This window comes from Tasmannia lanceolata, unplaced genomic scaffold, assembly GCF_043159265.1.
Source record: "Tasmannia lanceolata isolate RefF3 unplaced genomic scaffold, GAP_Taslan_0.1 ptg000037l, whole genome shotgun sequence".
NCBI lineage: Eukaryota > Viridiplantae > Streptophyta > Magnoliopsida > Canellales > Winteraceae > Tasmannia > Tasmannia lanceolata.
The window spans coordinates 4,251,068-4,274,528 of record NW_027518714.1 but is presented as its reverse complement, the minus strand read 5'-3'; the positions used below and the strand labels follow the sequence as shown (position 1 = coordinate 4,274,528).

At 40.3% G+C, this 23,461-nt stretch overlaps 1 protein-coding gene across 1 annotated transcript in view; it reads right to left on the bottom strand.

The window, feature by feature from the left end:
* Window positions 1–20,037, bottom strand: part of LOC143860158 (sodium/calcium exchanger NCL1-like) — a 35,114-nt gene extending 15,077 nt beyond the window's left edge. Inside the window, exons 1-6 of the mRNA XM_077370699.1 lie at window positions 19,614–20,037; window positions 16,188–16,376; window positions 9,076–9,257; window positions 2,492–2,637; window positions 2,140–2,407; window positions 1,742–2,044 (exon numbers count right to left, since the gene is read on the bottom strand). Of these exons, the coding sequence (XP_077226814.1) occupies window positions 1,742–2,044; window positions 2,140–2,407; window positions 2,492–2,637; window positions 9,076–9,257; window positions 16,188–16,376; window positions 19,614–19,986 (1,461 nt within the window). The 5' untranslated portion in view covers window positions 19,987–20,037. The remainder of the gene's footprint in view (window positions 1–1,741; window positions 2,045–2,139; window positions 2,408–2,491; window positions 2,638–9,075; window positions 9,258–16,187; window positions 16,377–19,613) is intronic.
* Window positions 20,038–23,461: the final 3,424 nt, after the last annotated feature.

The following is a 23,461-nucleotide window of genomic DNA, read 5'->3' as shown; positions in this document are numbered from 1 at the left end:
TAGAATAAGTGCGAAGAACTACGTTGCCTTGATTCTCGTGGAGGCGGGGATACGTAGGCTTCTTTGGATGAATCCGAGGACTCGGGCTAAATCGTTTAGAGTCTTAGGATTTGTTGTGTTGTTATATTGTATATTTTGTAGTGTTTTCTTACTTTCTTGTGCAGACCTATACCTTTAGCTGTAGCATGCATGTGTTTGCACATCAGAACTTAGACACCCTTTAGGCATGCCACTCATAACCTAGCTATGCTTAGGCAACACATCTTTCATTTTATTTTATGGGTGCTTATTATCTTTATCCTCAGGAAATGCATGCTTAGGTAGATGACTCCTGAGGATTGTTCCCATTTCACATGATTTTTGCCCAAAACTCTTCGAGGTTAATAATAAATGGCATAAGAGACCAAGTGTTCGCACTCGGGCGAATTGGGGGCGCTCTTCGGACCTTCTCCATTCGTCATCAGGCACGGACCTTTTGTATCTCTGGTTATCCATTGCAAACAGAGCATTTGTTTTGGTTCCATGGCGCATCCATGGATGGCGACTCTGAGTTATTTTCAGATATATCTTGGTTTCGAGCTCTGGCTCCGGATCAGGATGTATCTCTTTCTTTTTATATCCCCACTCATGCTATGCTGTGAGGGTGGCACCTTCACATTGTGGAGATCTTAGAGGATCGCAGGAGGGATCTCGCGTCCCTCGGCACCGTCCTCGGATCGGGGTCCACAATTAGCAAATAAGCTCCCCATCTAAAATTTGCCTTTTTCGATAAAAGCGCTCCGCCCTCTTGAAATTACCCAACAAAACCCAACATGCCCCGGAGACGGTTTGCTAAAACTTGGGCAATGATCCTGTACACACTGCCAACCAAGCTGAAGGTCAAAAGTCGACGAACCGGTCTGTCCCATCTATTTTTGGGATTAAGGCTACACAAAATTGCACCTATGCGAGAGAGAGATGCTTTTGCATCTATATCTTGATGGCTTTGTTCTGGGGGCATATATTAATACCCAGAGATTTAGGAAATATTTACCTGGTGTAGCCTTTTCTACTCTGAATTTTCCTGCTCTGGTATATTCCAATTTTTTTTTTCTCTCCATTTCAAAAAAAAAATAAAAAATTGCACCTATGTGTTTTATCTTTATTAACCGTTATAAAAAAAAACTAGCTCGCACGTAAGTTGGATTTCTAGTCAGGTTGAAAGTGTTGGCCTGAAACTACAACACATTGGTGTTACAAATGGTCACTTGAAGACATCAGGATCATTTTACATATGGTCTAAGGCTCTGAACGCCAAGGTTTACATGTAAAGTTATTGTCAGATTGGCTCACGGAGTTAAAGTAAATGCTTCGCCATACAAATGTAAAGTCCAAATTGCTCAAAATTTTCCAGATAGCCCACTTCAGTGAGCCTCTTAGAAGGAGTGATCAGAGAGACAGTCTATCTATAACAAGCCAACTATAATAATTAAATAAAGCAAGAAAATAGGGATAGCAATTTGAAGGGATGGTACCACATATGCATCTAGAGGGACCATCTAACTTTTAAACCATAATTACTCCTGAATATATTTCTGTGAGAGGTTTAAAGTTTATGTTAGCTATATGTTCCTAGCATTTGAGATGAATTAGTCGTGTTCACAAGGATCCGAGACAGATAAGACTCTTGAAAACAGAGCTGTAGGTAGTCGCGTGTATTAATATCTAAAAGAGAAGTGGAAAAACTGTGAGAGAAACAAACCTCAGAGAATGTTAAGGAAGCACTCCTTTGCTTCTTCCGGCTGGCAAAAATAATTGCTGAGACAGCCTCACTGGAGTTGGTAGCCAAAGGCATTGCGATAAAAGAGATGAAGAATGACGGTATACTAGTAGCACTGGAAAAATTGTCAACGGCATCTACGAGAGGATCTGCAAACACTGCTGCAACAACAGTCCCCAGCAACAACAATAATACCGCTTTAAAGATAATCCAAGAAGGATTATCAATATCCTCCACAACCTCATCACTCTTATCAGCCACCACATCATATTCTTCTCTAGTTTTCTACATATGCATTTTGAAGATGTCATAGATCATAACAACATGATATGCTGAGGAAAGAAATAGACTTAAGAAAGAAATACCATGAGGCTGCTTACCTGATGAAAGTCAGATGCAAACTTCGATGAGTAACGACCTGGATTAGGAACAGAACGCCTAGCTTCTGCAAGCCATTTTGTTATTCCTTTCACAAACTCAGCCTCATCAATATTCCCATCAAGAGATGTATCAAATTCTTCCATTATTTTTTTGGCAGCATCATCCTCGTCCAAATCTATCTCTTCAAATGTTATCCCTATAAGCAGTGCACTTATCTCGTTCTTTGATAAATGTTCATTTTTATCTTGATCGACTCTTTTAAATAATCTGTAATCAGAAAAGGGAAACAATAACCAACCATAGCAGTCTATAGAATCCAAAGTTGCAGAAAGTATGCAATAAAAAACTAACTTTTCTATAAGATCAACATTAGGTTCACCAGCATCAGTGAGGAGCTTTCCCATTGTACTCTTTTGCCAATGTCTTAAAATTCCTGATATTACGTGTTTGTGCTTTGCATATGCTAGTTTTCTCCTCTGAATCCAAGGTTGAAAGACCTGTGGGATATCAAAAGGAAACGCATTGGTGTCATGGCTACTAGCACATAGTGTGTGCGCGCGCGCACGCCCCACCCCATAAAAAAGTGGTGTAAAATTGTTGGCTCCACGCCATCAAAAAATCAGGACATGATATATTTGTCCCCTTATCTTCCCTGGACTACCACCCTGTAGCATAAAAATAGTAATAAATACACTAGAGGGGTGCCACAGGAAATAAATGGAAGCGAATATATCATTTTCCCAAAAATATGGTGTAAAATGGTGGGCCACAGCCTATGCATGCATTTGGGTGGAGATGGTGGGTCCCACCATGATATGCACAAGGTTTTAAAAAAACTCATGAAAATTAATATTCCACGGAAAAAAATCCAAGTTTTAGCAGGTTTGAAATGTCCCTCGAAAACAGGGTCAATTTCAATTTTGGAAAATAATTTCCATGTAAAATCAGTTTAGAAAATGCTGGAAATTTTATTCTCTATGAAAAAAATTCAAATAAAAATTTCTAGTAAAAATATTCCATTAAAATTTTCTAATAATGTTTGTAAAATAGTGGGCCCCATCCCATCAAAACATATGTAAGATAGTGGGCCCCATCACGTCAAAATATTAGGTGTAAATGGTGGGCCTCACCATTTGCATGGGTTTGGGTGGGCCACCCCCATCAAGTCATCAACACATGACCTAAAATGGTGTGCCCCATCGGATGCATGGGTTTGGGTGGAGTTGGTGGGACCCAACCCATCAAAACATGGTATAAAAAGGAGGGCGTATAAAATGGTGGGCCCTACCATAAAAAAAAAAATTGGTGGCCGTACCCAAACTTTGCATGAGGTGTAAAAAAATCCAACACAAGGAAATAATCGAGTTAGAGCCGTAGCTATGAGTGCTACAGATGGTCTGATGAGAGGAATGGAAGTGATTGACACGGGAGCCCCTCTAAGTGTTCCAGTCGGTGGGGCTACACTCTGACGAATTAAACCGGGTCGAATACTTTATGAAATGGGCGGAGTTTCAGAAACTGTAGCCAGAGCAGCTATTGAAATAGCTGCGTGCAAAATGCCTATACGAACTCAATTCGTTAACCTACCTTTTTCTGAATCTTATTTGTTTGTAAACTTTTCTCTTCCTTTTCTTTATCATTATTGCGCATTGATATAAACGGATGGATTCATCAGCCCGAACCATTCCATATCCATATCAAGATTTGATTGATCCAATTGCAAACAATTTTTGTCAACCCAAATGTGCCCGAAAAAGAAGAGCAAAGCAAACGGAGCATGTCCAAAAGTAAACCAACCCCTTGGACTGCTAAGAAAAACACCATCGGATTTCAAAGCTGATGAGCATGAACTATCCATGTGGCTGAGAGCCCTCACAGCCCAGGCACAACGACGTAATTATCAGGGGCGCGCTCTACCACTGAGCTAATAGCCCTGCGGGCCTCCCACGGGGAGGTGGTTCATTGGAACCATATAAACCCATACCTGGAACTCCCATTAAGAGAAAAATCGAACCCCCCGCAGTGTACAAAATGAACTTTGTAACTGAGTACAGACGTTTCTTACCTCCCCACATGGATAAAAGTAGGTAAACAGGAATTAATTCTAACTCCCATCTAGGGATAACAGGCTGATCTTCCCCAAGAGTTCACATCGACGGGAAGGTTTGGCACCTCGATGTCGGCTCTTCGCCACCTGGGGCTGTAGTATGTTCCAAGGGTTGGGCTATTCGCCCACTCGGTTGATAGCCTTTCCTCAACCCAAATAATAAAATTGAGTTCACTTTTGTAAGCTCTTTCATTATTCTTTTTCTAAATAGAACTCCTTCCAAAAGGTCTAAGGGCAAGCTACATAAGCAATATATTGATCTTCCTCCCCAGCAACAGGCTCGATGTGGTAGCATCGCCCTTTGTAACGATCAAGGCTGGCCCCGTAGGAACTACAAGATCACCTCAAGGACACCTTCGGCATCCAGGGGTCACAGACCGACCATAGACCCTGTTCAATAAGTGGAACGCATTAGCTGTCCGCTCTCCGGTTGGGCAGTAAGGGTCGGAGAAGGGCATGGGCTTCATATTAGCCTGGAGTTCGCTCCCAGCAATATAGCCATCCCTACCCTCTCACGTCAATGCCACGAGCCTCTTATCCATTCTCATTAGATCACGGCGGGAGAGATACCACTTCCTCATGAGTTTATCTTGAATCGGGATCTTTTGGCTCAACTTTATCCCAGTTTTGCCGAGGGAGCAACCCCATTTTCACCTTGAATTGGTCAAAATACGCAGAATTTCTTACTTTTCGTGGAGGATTAGATCCTGTAACAGGGGGTCTATGGATCCTATCCTAGTGATTGGATCTAAACGCTTATTCCGATAGGAAATGAAATAGTAAAATGATTATTCATCTTCCCCACTGCTGCCTCCCGTAGGAGTCTGGGCCGTGTCTCAGTCCCAGTGTGGCTGATCATCCTCTCGGACCAGCTACTGATCATCGCCTTGGTAAGCTATTGCCTCACCAATTTGCGAGTGTGATACTTGTTCCTTCTATTTCTCCAAGTAAAGCCCTTCACATAGCGATACCTATCATATCTGCTTGACCTTTCATAAGCGGGGACAAAATGAAACGTCCTTTGCAATATTTGATTGATCACAATTCTGTATATTCCATTTACTATAGAGGTTCCCAAGGAATTCATTAGAGGAATATTTCCAATAAATATGGTTTGTTCTTGCATATCTCTACCAGTTTCCCGTTACAGTAAGACCCACAGAAACACGTATGGGTTCGGGTAAGGGATCCCTCGAATATTGGGTATCCGTCGTTAAACCAGGTCGAATACTTTATGAAATGGGCGGAGTTTCAAAAACTGTAGCCAGACCGGTGGGTTCCCTTAACCAAGCCACTGCCTATGAGTCGCCGGCTCATTCTTCAACAAGCACGCGGTCAGAGATCCAACTCTCCTCCAACTGCTTGGGTACAAAAGTCAGGGATCAAAATCAGGGTATCCAAAGGAAGGCTCCTAAAGGACTGTAAATCCTTGTTCCTAGGATCCAAGGAGGGATGATAGGAAGGACTATCTTCGGCGCAAGGGCGCTCGATCAGTGAGCTATTACGCACTCTTTCAAGGGTGGCTGCTTCTAGGCAAACCTCCTATCTGTCTCTGCACCCCTACCTCCATTCACAATCCACTGCCTTGATCCACTTGGCTACATCCGCCCCTCCTCTCTCTCTAAAGCTAAAGGAGTCAATCTCCTTTAAAGGATACAATTTCTACCATACAATTAATTATTATTGTATTGAGTGTTTCTTATTGAGTCTTTCTTGCTTTCTTTCGCCTGCCCAGTGTCGGAAGGTCAAGGAAGTTGGTGACCTGATGACAGGGGAGCCGGTGACCGAAGCCCCGGTGAACGGTGGCCGTAACTATAACGGTCCTAAGGTAGCGAAATTCCTTGTCGAGTAAGTGAAATGTGGAGGGAAGCGGGGTAAATGGCTGATACTACAAGAAGGATTCCTCTTTGGCTGATAGGTACTGTAACTGGTATTCCTGTGATTGGTTCAATAGGTATTTTCTTTTACGGTTCATACTCCGGATATATTATATATTATATATAGAATATAACTATAACTATTAGTTATAGCAGTTATAGCAGATTATATGAATTCTATTTCTATTAGAGTGTAGTTCCTAAGGAAAGGATAAGATAAGGACGCAATCCAGATCCTACTGAGATATTCCTGAAAAAATTTCCATGGAAAAAGTAGAAATAAAAAAAATTATGGGGAAAGATGAATGACAAAGGAAAGATTCACATTTAGTAAACTACACACGTGCGCGCAAACGCACACACATATAACATAGGCAGTAGACTAATTAAGACCTTGGAAATCTAGAGAGATTCAAATTTCTACATATTGTACGTCTGAACCAAGTTTGCATCAGAAACTCGTCTGCTCCAAGATGCACATAAAAAGAATAGTTCTTATTGAATAATGTATTAGGTTAGTTTAGTCATTACTTGTAGTATTAGGGGTATTGTAGTCTTTGTACACTATTGCCCTAATTGGGGCATATATACATCACTTACATGACGAGCTCCCTAGTGGAGACTCTCCATATCTCTACTCCTCTTCTTCTTCCCCTCTCTCTAACCTTAATCTCATTTCTAACACAGGAGAGGCGTGATGAGAGAGAGCCAAGAGAGATTTTAGAGAGAATAACGTGAGAGAAAAAACAAATAATAATAAAAAATTCCAGTGTTGCAATTACCTTTTTTTTTCTTCTTTCTTTGTTTGTGTGCGATTACTTTTTCCCCCTTTAATCGCAAGCCTCATGTCTCTCTCTAATCTCGACGCCTCTGTGTTCTGTGTTGCAATTACTCCCCTTGCAAACTCAGATCTCCAATTACTTTTTCTAGTAAATCAATATATATATATATATATATATATATATATATATATATATATATATATCCATATTTGGGTTGTTGTAACTTCCAAACAACAAAAAAAACAAGATTTAGTTCTTTTTCCCTCTTGTAAACCCATTTTTTGGTTCTCTTCCAATCACAAATCTCCATTCAAACCCCAAATCTTTCCTTTCTTTCTCTTTTGAATTCATTTGGGAAGAAATCTTCTTCCTAAATCCCTTTTGGCCTTCCATCCAAAACCCCCAATCTCAACTCCAAATTCATTTATTCTTCTATTTTATAGATCCACTCCCCAAATTTATTCATTCATTTATTCATTTATTCTCTTCATCTTCAAGGTGCATCTCAAGTGTTCAATGAAATTTTCGAGAGAGATTTTGTGCCTTGAATGTCTTCTTTTTTGTTTGTCTTGTATTGTTTTCGTGTTGTTCTCTTGTTGTTGTCTCTCTGTCATCTCTTTTTTCCCATTGTCCTGAATTTACAATGTGTTGTTCTTCAAGGTGCACACCAAGTGTTTGATGAAATGCCAGAATGAGGTGTGATGCCTTGATTGTCTCTTTTTTTTCGTTGCAAGTTGAAGGTATTCGACCTTCAACTTGAGGGGGAGTGCTATCATGTTGTCATGTAGTTCTTCTTTTGTTGTCTTCTCTTGAGGGAGTGTTGTCCTTTCTCTTGTCTTGTTGTTGTGTCCAGGCTCCTATAGTCTCTCGCCCGAGAGGGGAGTGTTGGTGTTGTTCTTCGTGTTGTTCTTCCTCATATGTCTTGTCATCTTCATTGTCAGTCTTTTGTGAGTTGCTCCTTTGCATCCGCATTGTTTGTTCTTCATATCATTCAGGCGACGATGCCCCCGTCGACCTTCTTTCCAGATGATGGTGTCCCCATCGTTGGTTGGCTCTCTTCAAGCGACAATTTCCCCGTTGACCTCTCTTCATGCAGCGATGTTCATGTCACCGACCTTCTATTCAACGATGTTCATGTCTTCACTCTCTTAAGCACTTGAAGAGAGTGAAGTCAATGATCGAAGAAGAAGGCTAGAGTTTGAAAACCAAAAGACTTCAGGTATACAATGGGTTACCTACAGCTGGTAAAGACTATGTTCTTCACCCTGAGGTCGGGGGTTCGACTCCAACTTACCTACCCAAAAAAAGTGTCATTATTAGGGACTATTCACCATGACTTTGTCCCAAAAACTCAATTCTAGAGCTATCTTTGTTTTTTGTTTTTTGTTTTTTTTTAATGGTTTGAGTATCTTTGTTAGTCACCACTATTTGGCCACATCCTTGGCATATTTTCACCACCCAAGGATCTGGCCAAATCCTTGGCCTACTGTATGTTTGTTGAACGGAGCTCCAATGACATTTGGGCTATCCCAGTTTGTCACCCTCATCGCATCAAAATAATTGCTATGGAGGTTTAAATGGGAGTAGGACCTCCTGTTGATATCCAAGCACCTAATGCGCCCTAGGGCTGAGCTTTTTTTTTTAGGGTGGAGATATGTTCTCGAATATTTTGGAATGCAATTGAGGGACATGCAAGAACAATATTTTGAAAGTCACTAACCATCCCATAATTTTGAAATTAACTTAAGTGACAATACCTGTGACAACAGTAATAACCTGCATGGGTTTCAATATACACAAACAGAACACTAATGAAACAATAAAAAAAAAAAGATGTTTATGTTCAATACAACATTATATGCTTATAAAATTAACATTAAAATTTTTGAAGTTCCTCTACCCATAATATGAGTAAAAATCAAAGTAGACGTTTCGATATACAGATAACACTAATGAAAAAAAATTGAAGATGCTTACTTTCAATACAACATTATATGCTTATAAAATTAACACTAAATTTTTTGAAGTTCTTCTACCCCACAATGAGTAAAAATCAAAACGGACTCCTGGGTTGGACCACTATTCTCGGAAGATTCATAGATATATCATATATGGCCAACAAAACGAGTTATTGGACTTAGTAATAGTACCATAAGTAAAATGGATTACCTGATATAGGCAATATGAAAGTAGGAACACAATGGAAATAATGAGAGAAGTCAATATTGCCACACGACTTCCAGATGATAATTTGAAAATTTGTGGTATTTGCACAATGATAAATGGGACCACAGATATAACCATGATCCTTGCAGCATAACTCGTCCAAAAATCAGTAGTAACACCTGACCCTGCAAAAAGAAGAAAGAAAAATAATTGAATTATTCTGTCATCAACCTAGAATTAGTAGTGGCAAAGGTTGCTCAAATTAGAGACTAATTTCTGCAAAATCAATTGTAAACCATATGAGTTGAAACATGGTGTGGAGAATCATCATCAAGTCAACTATCTATGGTTTGAATTTGAGGTGAAATGGATAACATCTACTATAGTTTTTCTGGCTAGAAGATGATTGGTTTGTTAATTACAACAAATATAGGCATAGTTGTCATTTTCTATTAAATAACTCGTGGGAGTACGTTAGGAATTTAGTTTATTTATTTGCATGAAAATTCAAATTGAGGGGGCATCAAGCCTAGGGTTTCATACATAAGAGAAGGGAAAAGAGAGAAAAGGGGTCTTTCTTTGCTATTGTTTTCTTTTCTATTGAGATTGAGATTGTTAGGGTTTACCATATATCTCTTTCATCTTCAGCCACCTGATCCTTACTCAGAATGTGTCATGGTAGCCCACTTTCCTTCTTTTCGTGAATGAAATGAGTTTTTATTTCAATGTGCTTGGTTTGGGCATCAAATACATGATTTTGTGAGATTTTGATTGCACTTTGATTGTTAAAGTGCGGAGTATATAAATCATTAATGGTGTTTAATTTCCATGAGAAGAAGAGAAGAAGAGAGACGAGGGAGAAAGTGAGTCTTACATATGTATACAAGGATAACATGAAAAGACTGAAATACCCCTCCAACAGTCCCCCTCAAGCCGGAGTGTATATATCATACAACCCCAGCTTGTTACAAATATCTCTCAATCTGGACTTTCCTAATGATTTAGTGAATACATCTGACAATTGATCCACGGACCGAGTGAAGACAGTGCTAATCTCGCCTCTATGAAGTTTCTCACGAAGTGACAATATACTTTGATATGCTTTGTCCTCTCATGGAACACTGGGTTGGAAGCAATATGAAGTGCTACTCTGTTATCACAATAGAGTGATGCTGGTGATGAAGAAGGAAAATCGACCTGTGACAATAGAGACCTCCTTATAGTGAAGAGAACCATTAAAATGAGTCTTAGGTCTTAACCTTATAGAGGCACTAACACCCAATGACAGTTTTCCAGTTTAAGATTCCAAGAGAATCGGGATCTCTTCAGCCATAGCATGCTGCGAATGGGGAATACCATAAGTCTCGCGATAACACCGAGGTTCGTGGAAGAAGTGAACAATTGTACAAAAAAATGAATGATAGCAGGAAATATCAAAAGTATCGACCATATACATGTGCTCAACAAACAATGTCAGGTCAGTACCCATGGAAGTTGGATTATGAGTAGTTGAAACATCAGAAAGCATAGCAACAATAGCTCTCCTTGATAGGTGTGGGCGACAGTACCAGCAGACATATGATGTAGTAGAGGAACCAAAACAGAAGAACCAACAAGGGAAAAAGTAGTGATGCAGCTGAAAATCTTGATATACCAAGAACATGAACTATGAACATGATCATAAGCAATCCACCGGGGGGGGGGGGGTTCATCTCCTACACAATCCCCCCCCGGCCCAACCCCTCTCATGTAGGTTGATGAACAAAGCCTTAACCTAATGTGCTAGAGAGGCTTAACCCTTACTACACCCCTTATCACAAGCATTTATAGCTAAGAAAAAAGACCTAATTTCACTAAGTATCCCAGTTTCTAAATAATTATATCAAACAAATAAAACCATAAACAACTAAAAGCATGTCACCTTTCCTAATTTGACTCTAAAATCCCCTCAAGAATTAAATACTCCAAAATACATTACCTCTCCTGAAAGACAAAACCACCAATTACTACTTAATCTAAACCAAAATAATGTGCCAACTTGAAGGGGTTGTTGAGAGATAACCAGTCATTTACGGTCATTTATATTTGTTAGAATAAGCCCAGTAGGGGCATTATAGTCATTGTATCTATTTCTATCTCTTAATATATAAATATTATAGTGAGAAGGAGCTAGCCCTAACTCACTTTTCTCTTTCTCTCTATTCTCTCTCACAACATGGTATCAGAGCCCTAGGGCTTCTGATCCTTAGGGAAACCCCGTAGCCTCCATCTTCTCCGCCTCTCCGAAAACCCTAACTCTTATCATCTCCCCCCCTAACCCTAACCCTAACCATAACTCTAATCCTAACCCTTACCCTTCAAAACCCAGCCATCTTTGAAGAAACACAAAACCTAGAACTTCTAAAACACAACTCTGAAGACGAGACGAGACGAGACGAACCGAGTTTCATGTGTTAAATTTGTCTCCTGAAGACGAGACGAGACGAACTGAGTTTCATGTGTTAAATTTGTCCCCTGAAGACGAGACGAGACGAACACAACCCAATTTTTCTCCTTTAATTTCATGTGTTAAATTTGTCTTCTTTGTTTTCATCTCCCGCATCTTCTTAGCTTCTCTATGGGCTCATCTCTGCACCTCTTCTTCATTCATGCGATTGTCCTATGAGTCCCTCTGTTGATTAGTTGGTTTATCTTTTGTCGTCTCCACTTCTACTAGTCGTAGCCGTTGGTGTTGGTCTCTCTGTTGTCGACATTTGTTGTCCTGATGGATCTTCCTGTTATTGTTGATCCCTCTATTGGCATGACCACTGAGGTCCGTGCTTCTACCACACCCTCGGCCCCCTCTCCGTCTTCGTCTTCTACCTTGGCACCTGTAGACAACTCTTACCCACAATTGACTACTGCCAAACTTGATGGGACCAACTACTACCAAACTGGAGCACATCAACTCACTCGTATTTGTAACACATATTCTGACTGGATGCGATTACGCCGTAGTGATCTGTCACTCAAGGTTCACTATGGCCAGTTTGTATCTCTATGTCAGCAGTTTGATGTGTTCCTGCCTCTTACATCTGATATCACTGTTCTTCGTCAACAACGGGAACAAATTCGTGTAGTTCACTACCTTGATAACCTAGGCCCTGAGTTCCTCATCTGGTCATCAGATCCTTGGGTCAGGCACTATCCCTTCACTATCTGAGGCCTATAATCGTGCACAATAGAGTCTTGGTGAGTCTCCGTCGCGCCTCCATGCTGATAGCTCTGCACTCGCCACTTATACGACTGGTAGTCGGCCTATTCGGAGCGGTGGCTCCTTTTCACGAGGCCATGGACGTGGCTGTGGTGGTGGCCGCGTTGGCCAAGGCCGCCCCTACTGTACACATTGCCAGCGTGATGGCCACCAGATTGAGACTTGCTACACTCTCCATCCTGATTTTCGACTGTCTCGCTTAACTCATCTCTCGACGACCAGCCCCTCCGAGGCGCCTCTTCCCCCATCTAGTATTGTCATTGCACCTGCCGATGATGCCTTTACCTTCACCAGGACAGATTATGAGGAATTACAGCGCCTTCGTCAGAGTACTCGCGCTCCCACCGCAGTTTTTGCCCAGCTAGGTTGTTCACCCACAACTTTACTCTCTAGCTTCGGGTCCTGGATTATTGACTCGGGAGCCTCCAATCACATGACTGGTAAGTAATCTCAGCTCTCATCCTTTCGCTCTTTTCCCTCTGACTATCAGACCATTACTCTAGCTGATGGGTCTACTACCCCCATCACTGGTATTGGTACTGTGAGTCATTCCCCTAGTATCTCATTATCTTCTGTACTCTGTGTTCCTAAATCTCCTTTCAGTCTACTTTATGTTAGTCAATTAGCGAAAAACCTTCAGTGCTCAATCTCATTCTACCCTTCGTATTGTTTGTTTTAGGATCTTTCGACTGGGAAGACGATTGGTTCGGGTCGTGAGGTGGATGGCCTTTATCGTCTTGATTGCAGACCTACTTCTACTGTTTTGCATAGCTCTGTGGATGCCTTCCAATGGTATTGTCGTCTTGGACATCCTTCCCTTCAAAGGCTCCAGCAAACGTCATTAGTTCCTGCTTCTATGTCTTCATTCCAGTGCAAGTCTTGTGAACTCGGGAAGCACCACAGGGTGTCTTTTCCTTCCCGAGTCGTTAGTCGAGTTGATAGTCTTTTTCAGTTAGTTCATTCTGATGTCTGGGAACCTTCTAGGATCGCGTCAAATACTGGATTCAAGTATTTTATAGTATTTATTGATGATTATTCTCGTATGACTTGGGTGTATTTGCTCAAGGGCCGTTCTCAGGTTTTTTCAGCTTTTCAATCTTTTCATGCTGAAATAAAAACTCAATTTCATTACACTATTAAATGTCTTCGTACTGATAATGCTCGAGAGTTCTTCTCAGCCACTCATGGCTTTCAGGATTATCTTTCCTCTCATGGGATTCTTCATCAATCCTCTTGTGCCTACACTTCGCAACAGAATGGTGTAGCCGAGAGAAAACTGCGCTATTTACTCGAGATCACTCGTACCATAATGTTTCATATGCGAGTTCCTAAGTCATTTTGGGGCGATGCGGTTTTAACTTCATGTTTTCTTGTGAATCGCCTTCCATCATCTGTCATTTGTGGCTCCTCCCCCTTTCAGGTCTTGTATCCTAAACAAGACCCTTTTTCCCTCACACCTCGTGTTTTTGGGTGTGTCTACTTTGTTCATCTCTTAGGTCTAGTTCGTGACAAACTTGATCCACGGTCAGAACGGTGTTTCCTGGGTTACTCTAAAACTCAGAAAGGCTACCGTTGTTATAGTCCTCGTCTTCATCGGTGGTTTGTATCCGCCGACGTTACCTTCTTTGAGTCTGAGTCCTTCTTCCACTCCCCATCTTTGCCTAGTTCAGCCCCTCTGGAACTCGAAGTGCCTATATCTCTTCCTGTACTTCCCGAGTCAGTTCCTCTACCGACCTCTTTACCATCTGTACCTCCAAGTCAGCCTATTGTTGTTCAAGATGGTGATTCAGTCCCTGTAGCAAATCCACCACTAGTAACAAAGCATTATCATAGGCGGCAGCGCAAAGATGGGCCTCCAACAACTCCACCCAAACCATCATCTTCACAGGTAGAGATCCCGGTTCCATCTACACAGGTTTCCTCTATCCCTTCTCCTGTCGTTCTCAGTGACTCACCTATTGCCTCTCGTACTCGTTCTCATTCTATTACTCACCCTCTTTCTGATGTTATCTCTTATGATCGTCTGACTCCTACTTTCAAAAGTTTTGTTTCCGCTTTGTCTTCTATTGTGTTACCACAGTTGTTACAGCCCAGGCTGGCGTGCTCCATGGACCTTGAAATAGGTGCTCTACACTCGAACCAGACATGGGATCTGGTTCCCATTACCTCTGGTGCTAAACCTGTTGGCTGTCGATGGGTATTCTCTATCAAATACTTGTCAGATGGTACTGTTGAGAGACTGAAAGCCCGTCTTGTGGCGAAAAGATATACTCAAACGTTTGGAGTTGATTACCATGAAACGTTCTCTCCAATGGCAAAGATTCCTTCTGTTCGCGTTATTCTGTCACTTGCAATTAATCATGGCTGGCATCTTCATCAATTAGATGTGAAAAATGCATTCTTACATGGCAACCTTCATGAAGAGGTTTATATGGAGCAACCTCCAGGGTATGTTGCTCAGGGGGAGATGTCCTCTTCTGTATGTCGCATCAGGAAATCTTTGTATGGCTTGAAACAATCTCCACGAGCATGGTTTGGCAGATTCAGTGAGGTTGCTATGCGGTTTGGTTTGAGACAGTGCGTTGTAGATCACTCGGTATTTAGTCACCAGTCCTCAACAGGGTGCATTCTATTGATCGTGTATGTTGACGATATCACCATCACAGGTAGTAATTCAGGTGGAATACAGAAGCTGAAGACCTTCCTGCAAAGAGAATTTGCTACCAAAGACTTGGGATGCCTCAGATATTTTCTTAGGATAGAGGTAGCATACTCCTCTCGTGGTTTGTCCCTATCACAGAGGAAGTATGTTCTGGATTTTTTGGAGGAGACAGGGAATCTTGGCATAAAACCTGTGTCTGCACCTATGGATCCGAATACAAAACTAGTTCCAGAAGAAGGAGATTTGTTGGAGGACCCTGGCAGGTATAGAAGACTGGTGGGCAAGCTCATATATCTCATTGTTACTCGCCCTAATATATCTTATGTTGTGGGGGTAGTCAGCCAGTATATGAGCTCCCCACGTACCTTACACTGGAGTGAAGTGATTCAGATTCTTAAATACCTGAAAGGTGCACCAGGAAAGGGCCTATTATTCAAAAGACACGGTCATATGAGAATTGAGGAGTTCTCTGATGTTGATTGAGCTGGATCTTCTGCAGACAGGAGATCAACTACTGGGTATTGTACCTTTGTAGGAGGTAACCTTGTGTCATGGAAAAGCAAGAAGCATGAGGTCATTGCAAAGTCGAGTGCTGAAGCAAAATACAGAGCGATGGCGCACACAAGCACATAACTTATATGGTTGAGATCACTTTTGTCTGAGATCGGCATTGTATCTTCTTCACCGTCACAGTTGTACTGTGACAACAAGGCTACCATTAATATTGCAACAAATCCAGTCTTCCATGAACGAACAAAGCACATCGAAGTCGATTGTCATTTCATCCGTCAGAGGATTCAAAAAGGGGAGATATGTAACTATGTTTACTCGTTCCGCAGAACAATTGGCTGATATGTTTACAAAGCCATTGAGAATAAAGCAAGAATGATATCTGTAACAAGCTAGGAATGCATAATTTATACATTCCAGCTTGAGGGGGAGTGTTAGAATAAGCCCAGTAGGGGCAATATAGTCATTGTATCTATTTCTATCTCTTAATATATAAATACTATAGTGAGGGGGAGCTAGCCCTAACTCACTTTTCTCTTTCTCTCTATTCTCTCTCACAACAATATTTAGGATAGCCATTTATAGTTAGGAGCAGTTTCATCATTTCACTTCTAATGGGACACAGTTCATATGTTCAATAGCTAGACTCGGCTCATTCTTGCATGTGTAAATATTGGAAAAATGTCAAACCTGTTAGGCTGAACCGCTTTGTATCCTTCATATCTATTGCAGTTGAATTCTCTGAAAGATCACATTTGCCGATAACAACACAAGCACCCCACAGTATTGTCAGAAGCATAACAGTTGACCCAGAAAGCAAGCCCATTCCAATCAATACCTGACTTTGAGCAGTTTCTTTACTTCCAGAAAGACCGGATACTGCAAATAAACAATAGTAGATTAGATGCACATGATAAACAAGTTACACTTCTCAACAAAGATTTGAGATTGGATTAAACTCTAATAAATTATATTTTGGGAAAATGGCATAATTAATGAACAGTACAACAACATGGCCACATAGTCAAAGAACCGCACACTGATACTTCAAAAGCATCAAATAACTCTGAGGGATAACGAAACTTTCAATGGTAGTCACAACAGCCTTCCTCAGCTTCTTCATCTTCCTCCCTTAGCTAGGCTTGTCGTTCTGGTTGTGTGTGCGTGCGTGTGTGTGTGTTTGGCGAGGGAGGGGGTCTTATTTACTAAATCTATTGCGATAATTATCCAATATATTGAATTTATCATGAGAAATTCCAATACTTTTAAAATGATGGAAATAATATCATGATATTTGTATAAAACTTAATGCTTGATTTCTATACATTTTAGTCATTTTTTATCTTATGTGATAGTTTCTCAATATCTCAGACAATTTTTTTAAAGCATCTCTAGGCTTTGTATCATCATTTTACTCCTTTTTCAAATCACTTCCCAAGTATTTTACTGGTTCAATTCCACCAGAAATAGATGGGGAACGACCCTTAGATATGCTTGTCTCACTTTAAGTTTTCAAACAACAGCTTTTCTACAAAATTTATCATAAATTTGCAAGGCAACTTGATATGCTACTTACCATATTCCACAAGTGAACAGGAACAAGCCCATCAACCCATGGCTTAAATCCAATCCTATATCCTTTCGCCAACACTCCTCTAGTTTCTAATGTACTGGCGCAAGTTACCAACTCAAAGAATTTATCGATATGTTTATCAACTGATTATCCTTCTATTGGCAAAGTCGAAGCTCGATAAGAAGATTTTATTCATAATCCATGAGCATAAAATTTTCTGTGTGACATTTTTCTCCCATCTTGTACTAATTGCACCTCATCTTGTTATAATATCAACTTCTTATGGTCGATTCCATTAGAGACTAGTGCATATCCATTCAATTCATCTTTAACAAATTGCACTTTCCTCATTACAGTATTTCTTTCCAATCAAAGAATATTTCCATCTTGGCAATCCAATCAATGAATAATTCGGGATTTGTTTTCACGCAGTAACCCAACAATTCCAATCTCACTCTATAATCTAGCTATTCACACCCATGGCACACATGATCACCATTAACACACTGTCTTCCAAGGCTGAAAGTGTACTCCATCATTTGTCAATCTACATGTCCTTGGGTCCAATCAATCCTCAGTGCATGATCATATATTGGATGATCATTGCCTAGATCAACTCCTTACGTAATCTCCTCGATATCATATATGCCATTGCTAACCTCCAAATCCAATTAGGTAGGACATTAAATCCATCCATCATTTGTAAGAATTCTTTGAGATCTGGTTTCTCTACTCTCAACCCTTCCAAAGCTATTGTGTTATAATCTAACTTTAGTATCGTGTCCTCAACATCCCGACTTAACTACTCAATTCACTTGGTATCAAGTGTTTCAAAACACGAATGCAGGTCAAAACAAGGCCAAAGAAAATCCTAGTCAACTAGGCACAACGGTTGACGTGGCTGAGTACTCAGTTGATGCTGTCATGACTTGGGAGAGGCAAAGGAGTTTTGATTGATTTTGTAGGGGAAAACATGGAATCGGATAAGGACACGGCCAAGTTAAAAGGGAGTCAACTCGGGGGAGTCCACGACGCCGTGGGGGAGTTTTAAAACTGTGTTCAGTATCGTTACAATGCATTTCATCTTGTTTTGCATTACTTTCCCATAAATTCGGTCTTCTCCCTCATTTCCATGTAGAAAACTTGCAAAAAGATACCAATGTGGGGTATCCTGAGAAGCTTTAACAAGGATCTAGCAAATCTCGACAAAAATTGGCAGGAACAAATAGGTCGAAACTTGCTTTCCTAACAAATAACGTATGAAAATAAATTCAATAATAATTCTTTTAATGTAGAAACCAATCCACAGTAAAACAATGGAGCAAAATTATTGTAGCAAGTAACTAGAAAGGGAGAAAGGAATAGTGTCACGAAATCCACGTATGAAACATCAAACTCCATCAAAAGAATATAAAGCATTTATCTTTAGTAATCATAAACCCCTACCACTATAACTTGGCCCTTGATGTAAACTCCTTGAGAGACACCTATTTGACCAAAAAAGACACCAATAACTATTCACATTGTACAACGCTCAACTCAACTCAACTCAACAAAGCATTTGTCCCAAACTAGTTGGGGTCGGCTAAATGAATCCTTTAGAAAAATTTCAAGAAGAAGGTGAAAGGAATCTACCTGGCTCTAATCCTGGCTCTAGTTGTTTTCTTCTACGTGGATCATTTTCTTCCATTCTAATCTATCCAAGGTCAAGTTCTCTGTTACGTTCCTAGCTATCAAGTCTTTCCTCACATTGTACAACGCTACGGCCCAAAAATTACCACTTGAAACCCGTGTTTCAAAACACGATTGTGCGCCAAAATGTGACCAAAGAAAATCCTAATTGACTCTGCAGTGCGGCTGAGTACTCAGTTAACAAAGTCATAACTCGGGAGAGTCAAAGGAGCGTTGATTGCTGTGGTAGGGCAAAACACGGATTCAGATAAGACCTTGCCCAAGGCAAAAGGGAATCTACTTCGGCGAGCCGATGATTGACAGAGAGAAGTTTTTTGAAACAATGATTGAAACAACTAAAGTAGGTCTAAAAAAAAGGTTTGTTTAAGGTTCTCAATAGTTGAGACTAACAGGATAGATGGATCTAACTCTGATTATATTTTTCATAAGCAACTGATTAAAAATATCTGCTCAGCCACTTTGCTCAAACTACATTTAACACATACCATATCCTCAGAAAGCCTCATCGTGAGATGAAAGTTAGGAGGTTCAACGGTTGCTATACAGATCTTTCTTGTGTAGAGATTGAATCGAAATTCGTGAATTGATCAAACAGTAACCTTTTCTCAAATCATAACAACACCAGTACTCAGACATTATAGACAAATAATGAAAGAGAATTAACAGATACACAAGATCCACAGCTTCAAACAAGAAAAAAGAAAAAAAAATATCCATGGAACAATTTAAGCAGAGTGCAGAACAAGCAAAAGACAGTCGATTTACACTTCTAATAGCTTCAAAAACCTTCAGATTAATAGTTTCTCAGACGTGATGAAAGAACTGAAATCCTGAAAAAAAACAGAGCATACCGAGGATAAGCATAGCGTCAGGAAGAGCACCGATAACGGGGAGGAAGAGGCCTCCGATGATGCCAGGGCCGAGGACTTGTAGAAGGATCTCGCTCCCGTGCGAGAGATACGTGGCAGCCCGGAACATCAGGAATCCATAGACGAGGATAAGGAAGAGATTACCTATAACAGTGGTCGTGCAAGGCAAGAATCCGTACGTCTGGTCACAGGTCTCTGTAACAGATGGAAGACCGATTCGGAGAAAGGAAGATGGCCGGACATGGCGGATTCCGTCGGAAATTAGATCGGAAGATGTCTCTGTAATGAAACGACTGTTCGCTACTCCGGCCAGTAAAAGGATGAGAAATAAAAGGGGATACAAGGTTTTCGCCATTTTCCTGCAGAGAGAGAGATTGAGAGGGGGGGGGGGGGGGGGTTGGGGGGGGTTTAGAAGGAGGAGTGGAGAGATAAAATCAATAGAAGGAGGAGTAGAGAGATAAAATCAATGGAAAATGTTTTTTGTATTTTTTTATTTTTCCATCATGGCATGCGAGACGCTCCGAATTCGGCATTCCAGAAATAGCGCTCATGTTCCATGAAATTCCGAAAAAGACCTACCAGGGGTTTATTGGTTGCCGCAAGTGGGTCGGCAAGGGAACTAACGGCATTTTGACCTTTAACAAAACCGAATACGTGGCCCAATTTGGATGACCTAATTTGAACCCTAAAGTACGATGGGGCCATTAGCTCAGGCAATCGACATGATCTCAACCATCAGATTAATGGCTCATAAGTGGACGGTCAAACAGTATTGCGTTTGGTCAATTTCAAATAAAACTGTTTGGTTATGGCCCCATTCCTTGCTGGGCCCGCCCACTGAATCATTCTCTATGTGCTAGTCGGTGGAAGAACCTTGGTACGATTACACACTTTTTGGGAAAGCCGTGGTGGAAATGAATGTTTTATCCTTCCAAGATTCTACTGTCGGATAAATGGGCCTGAAAAATAAATAAAATTCCATCGCTTCCAGATTTTTTTTACATTTCCACAGAAAGACTTTTCTACCGTTGGGATAACTGAGCCTAAAAAGGAAAATAAATGCACAAAAACCTTTTTTTTATATATATATATGAATTACCAAGTTAAGGGAGAAAATATTTTCTATGATTTTTTTGGATGAGCCCACATTAAATGCCAAATGACCAATATAGCTTGAGTGATCCTTGTTTTCTATGGACTGTCCATCTAATATGACATAGGAAATTACCAAAATACACGTCCCATGAAAAGTCATCAGCTACACATATCTCATGCTGAAAGATAAAATAGCATAATCTCAATAAAAATAGGGCAGTGATAAATCGACTCCCATATATCTTAAATCGACTCCCCTTTGTGTCTTTCTCTCTCTCTCTGGTAAATCGATTTAAGATATACGGGGTCGATTTATCACTCCCCTAAAAATAACCAGAATACATGGATCGCATGAAAAATAAAGTACCGCTCTCATAGAAAATTACTAGATCAACCCTCCAATCGATAGAATTTTTATAATGTGTGACTTGTGAGCCGTGTCGGAGGGTTAAGAATCATCCTTAGAAACTGCTTACAGGTACAGGTACAGCCTTCCTATTTACGTTGTGGTTCGATGAATGAAGGGTTTGGATCATCCTGTAAAGTGGGCCCACCGTACTTCTTAAAAAATAATGGACTTCATGCACACACAGCCTCGTGATAATCAAGGATTTAAATGCCGGTTTCGGCCAAGGCTGAAATTATATTAAAAAAAATATTATATTTTGGTTTTCATAAAATTTTCACTGAAATTTTAGATCATTAAATTTCGGGAGATATTTAATATTTCAGGTGAAATCTTTAACAGTTTCTAGGAAATTTTGTAAATATGGGGGGAAAACAAAATTTCGGCTGGATTCCGGTGAAATTTCAGCAAAATCTATAAAAATCTAATTTGTTATGAGTTTCATTTTGGCCTTCGCAGAAATTTTGAATTTTAAAACTACGGTGATGATAGAACCGTACATAAAACAACAGCCGAAACAGATTAGATAAATTCTGAGTTCCTAGATAAGGTGCTAGGTTCCCTCATGTATTTTATCATTCATTAATAAAAATGTAAGGTCCCGGCCCGGGCTCTTAGATAAATTCAGGGTTAAAAAAACCACAACAACCGAAACAGATTAGATTTCGGAAATTTATAACTATGGGATAATAGAAACGTACGTAAAACAACACCCGAACCGGATTAGATTTCATGCTGTGGTATCGATATAATATTGGGCAAAATCGATGGGCATGAATACATTTTTATTTTTCCTCTTTATTTTTGTTAGGAGCCGTGGTTTGGCAAGGACCACTATTTTTCTTCATTTTATATTCAACGATGCCATAAAGCCAAAGGACGGAGCGCAGGTTATGGCTCATAGCAGTTTGTCGGAAAGGTTAGAGTCAGGCTCATCAGGCCATCACTATTGCTGTCAGACAACGGTTGGGTAATGATATTAAAGAGGGAACGTGCGACAGCCTAGCAGTTGACACGTAGCAATTATTGCTTTCGGATCCTATGGACGGTTAAGATCTTCTCGGATTTAAAATTTTGACGTACGACTTTCCGATGATAAAAAGAGGGTACGTGGCAGACTTTACGGTTTTAACGTCAGTTCAAGTTGCAAGGGTGCGAATTATCCTACAGGGGGTGCGAATTATAATTGCCCATAAAAAATGCGGAGAATTGGCAAAAAGGACGGATTAGCTTGCCAACTTGGCAAGTACAAATTACAAAAGTAACAAAACTCCTTTTACTTTTGGGATATGCTAGCGTCCATTGCAGAAGGCATTTCGCGGATGGTCTTTTGCATCTGACAACAGCCACCTCGTGAATGAAGACAAAATCACCTGAAAAACGAGAACTAGCGTCCTTCGCTCAACTATCCCTTTACTTTTTCTTTGCAAAAAGACGTTTCTACTGTTGGGAACTTGGGATAACTAAGCCTAAAGAGGGAAAAAATCCACAAAAAACTTCTTTTATTATTTTATATAGGGCGATGATATTGTCACCCCCCCTAAATTACGCATTCGCTCCCCTTTTGGCTTGATTTGACGTCAAAAAGCATTAATAAGGGGGGCGAATGCGTACGCAGGGGGGGTGACAATATCATCGCCCTTTATATATATGAATTGCCAAGTTAAGGGAAAAAAATATTTTCTATGATTATTTTTGGATGAACCCTCATTAAATGCCAAATGACCAATAAAGCTCGAATACTCCTTGGTTTCTATGAACTGTCCATCCAATATGACATAGGAAATTACCAAAATACACTCTCCTGAAAAGTAATCACCAAGACATATCTCATGGAGAAAGATAAAATACCATAATCTCAATAAAAAAATAGGGAAGTGATATATCTGCCCCTTTTGATTACTAGGGACACCCAGCGCCAGCGTATGTGATAATCATGCCCATTGAATTCTTCTAATGTCAAGAACATCAGCCCCACTTTAGTCATTGATAAACTCGCTCTGGGTGTCCCTAGTAATCAAAAGGGGTGGATATATCACTTCCCTAAAAATAACCAAAATACATCAATCACATGAAAAATAACTAAAATGCCCCTATCTTATGAAGATGACCAAAATAACTAACACATGAAAATGGTCAAAGTTTTCTTATTTCTTGTCAGAAAATAATCAAGCACTTCTATTTCATATAAAATAACTAAAGTACCCATCTTATTGAAAATTACTAGATCTGTTAAAGTATAAAGGATTAAATAACACATCTTCAACCGCTTAAGCTTTTGGAGTAACTAGCAGTATCACATAACCCTGCAATCTATAGAGCTTTTACA